The 3,211-nt window shown below is 44.3% G+C and overlaps 1 protein-coding gene across 1 annotated transcript in view; it reads left to right on the plus strand.

Moving 5' to 3' along the window:
- The window catches only part of LOC101851695 (titin), a gene marked incomplete at both ends in the record, with an annotated part of 144,092 nt that overhangs the window by 30,166 nt on the left and 110,715 nt on the right, over nucleotides 1-3,211 (plus strand). The window contains 3 exon segments of the mRNA XM_035973402.1: nucleotides 144-446; nucleotides 1,044-1,349; nucleotides 2,341-2,646. Coding sequence (XP_035829295.1) covers nucleotides 144-446; nucleotides 1,044-1,349; nucleotides 2,341-2,646 — 915 coding nt within the window.

Genomic DNA, 3,211 nt, shown 5'->3' on the forward strand with positions numbered 1-3,211 from the left:
GTGTGTGTGTGTGTGTGTGTTAAGAAGAGCAAACAAAGTCGTGCCACATTTTCAGCAGGACAGGAAAGAAATAATCCGAACTATTTTATTATTTTTTAATTTTTGAATGTTTGTCTAACGCGATATCTTGAATTTTCTCCCAGTTGTTCCCGGAAAGCCAGTTGGCCCCATCAAGTTCTCGCAAGTTCTCGCCGACTCCGTGACCTTGGAGTGGTCTCCGCCCAAGAAAGATGGCGGCTCCAAGGTCACCTCCTACGTGGTGGACCTCTCGTCTGACTCCGGCCGGACCTGGACGACGACCGAGACTGTGGACGCCTCCACGACCATCTGTACCGCCCGAGACCTGACCGAGGGCCAGAAGTACATCTTCCGAGTGTCCGCCGTCAACGAGGTCGGACAAGGAGAGCCCCTGGAGTCGGACAAGGTCACGCCACAGAGGAAGATCAGTAAGTTCGACCCTTGGTTTCTTCATCTCTGTTTTGTAATTGGTCGCTTTTAAGGAGAAAATCGAAGGTAATGTGTTTGCCCCTTGTTCAGTGTCTTTAAAAGACAGGGAGAATTTTCTCTATAACCAAACAAATATACACACCAATGAAACCAAACTTCTCTTATAGGCAGGGCAATGTCAACTTTTGGTGTAGGTCAAGATTTCTGGAAACACCCGAAATCTGGGTTAGCCCGCTTGTCCTTAAAAGTGACTAATTTGGCTGTAAAATTTCTCCTGCTTCATTTCATCATTGTTTTGTTCACCTTTCAATTATGAAATGATCTGCATCTAGTCTAGACCGTGGTGCAGCGATGTGGCCCTTAGTCGTCGACTCCCGTGTCAGAAGATGTTTGATAAAATGTCCCTGTCTGTCTGCTGGGGCTACATAACATTCCTTTTTCGACATTCACTTTTTTTTGTTTTTCACTTTACCCAAGCTAAAAACAACAATAAAATCCACAATATTTGTGATGTTGCATTGTTAAGTCGCTTTGATCTCTCCCGTTTGCATACATCTAAGTAAGTCTAATCTGTTTGTTCTACTTCCCACTTCCAGCCAAGCCTGGCAAACCCACAGGCCCTCTGGAGGTCACGGACGTCCAGAAAGATTCTCTGACCTTGACCTGGCAGCCACCGTCTGACGACGGGGGTTCCCCACTCACTGGCTACGTCATCATGAAGCGAGACGCCAAACGGTCGACGTGGTCGCCTGCTGGTAAAGTGGACGCGGCCACCACACAGTTCAAGGTCAAGGACCTTCTCGAGGGTACTGAGTACTTCTTCAAGGTCACCGCAGAGAACAAGGCCGGACAAGGAGACGGTCTGGAGACTGATGCGTCTATCCTGGCCAAGAGTCCATTCGGTGAGTTGGAGATAGATGAAATCAGATAGGATAAGATAAGATAAGATAAGATAAGATAAGATAAGATAAGATAAGATAAGATAAGATAAGACAAGAAAGCATAGGATAGGACACGATAGGGCAGGATAGGATAGGATAGGTTAAGATAAGATAAGATAACATTTCTGTCATATTGATTGATTTTCACCGACAGTAATTTACTGAAGCATGGTAAATACGTGCAAAACGAAAGATAAATATTCTGGAGTAAGGAAAGACAACATCAAAAGCAGAAGAAAGCGAAAGAAAGGAAAACCAGTGATTTATGTCCTTGTGCCTTGTTTGATAGAACAAAAACATTCTTGTAGGCCCATCATACTCAGTCGAGACATAACGCTGTGGATCTGATAAATATTATGTCTGTTCTGTTGTTTAACTTCTTTCTTCCCTCGGTATCTGTTGTATGACGGTTAGATTATACACCTCGCCGAGGCACACAGAAGATTGAGTCGATTCTCGAATGGGGAGAATTTTTTCGAGTATCTCTTTCATTTCTGTTGAGATGTTGTATCCCTCTCACCTCGGGTTGGGGTTGGCTCTGAAAGGCAGGGTCGAAGAGTCCTGACTCTTACATGTCTGAATATTGTCAGTGGGGGTGTAAAACTTCTAAAAGTTACAAAAGTACACAAGAATGTTTCTTTTAAGAAAATTAAGAAGTTTCCGTGTTGATAATAAGATTACATCCCTTTTATACCTTTCTATGATTGAAAGTGTGCTATTATTTTGTATTTGCTGCTGGGGTGGGAATTGTAAGGTGAAAGATAAAGAAACATTAGACAGAACCATTAAGAAAGCCAGCAATTCTCTGGACATGATTTTAATAGAATTGATGAAATATATAATTTAATTTTTCTATGTATACCTGCATGTGTTTTTACGGTCCTGTACTGCCAAGAAAAATTTCCCTCTGGGAGAATGAAGTATTATCTTATCTTATCTTATCTTGTGACAGACAAACCGAGCGCCCCCGTGGGACCCCTGGAGATCTCCAACGTGACAGAAACATCCGCCGACCTGGCCTGGAAGCCTCCACAGAGCGATGGAGGTTCACCTTTGACCTCTTACATCATCGAGGCACGGCCCGCCAACCGCTCCACCTGGATCCAGGCCGGCAAAGTCAGCGGTGACCAGACGACCTTCACCGTCCCTGACCTTCGTGTGGACACTGAGTACCTCTTCCGGGTCATCGCTGTGAACTCTGAGGGTCAAAGTGCACCCTTGGAAGGAAAAGATACCGCCAAACCAAGCAAGAAAATATGTGAGTGAAACCCACACGAGAGATTCATACACTTAGAAACTGATTATTTAATGATGTTTACACAGCAGAGACTGCATTAATTAGATGTCACAAAGCCTACTCCAAAGTATACAAAGAAGGAAAGGAAGAAATTAAGTAAGGCACACGAATCAAACTAGTTTTGCAAGGTGTTTCCTTCCATATTTTTTTTTAAGTTAAAAATGAAACATGCAACAAATATGTAATTATTATGATTAGTCTCATTTCTTCTCTACTTTTCTCTCCTCTTTGCTCTTTTCTTCTCTTCATTCATCTTCTCTTCCCTCCTCTCCTCTTCTCTTCTTTCATCTCCTCTCCTCTTCTCTTCTCTTCTCCTCTCTCACCTTCTCCTCCCTCACCATCTCCTCCCTCACCATCTCCTCTCTCACCCTCTCCTCTCTCACCTTCTCCTCTCTCACCTTCTCCTCTCTCACCCTCTCCTGTCTCACCCTCTCCTCACTCACCGTCTCCTCTCTCACCCTCTCCTCTCTCACCTTCTCCTCTCTCACCCTCTCCTCTCTCACCTTCTTCTCACTCACCCTCTCCT

This window comes from Aplysia californica, unplaced genomic scaffold (genome assembly GCF_000002075.1).
Source record: "Aplysia californica isolate F4 #8 unplaced genomic scaffold, AplCal3.0 scaffold01202, whole genome shotgun sequence".
NCBI lineage: Eukaryota > Metazoa > Mollusca > Gastropoda > Aplysiida > Aplysiidae > Aplysia > Aplysia californica.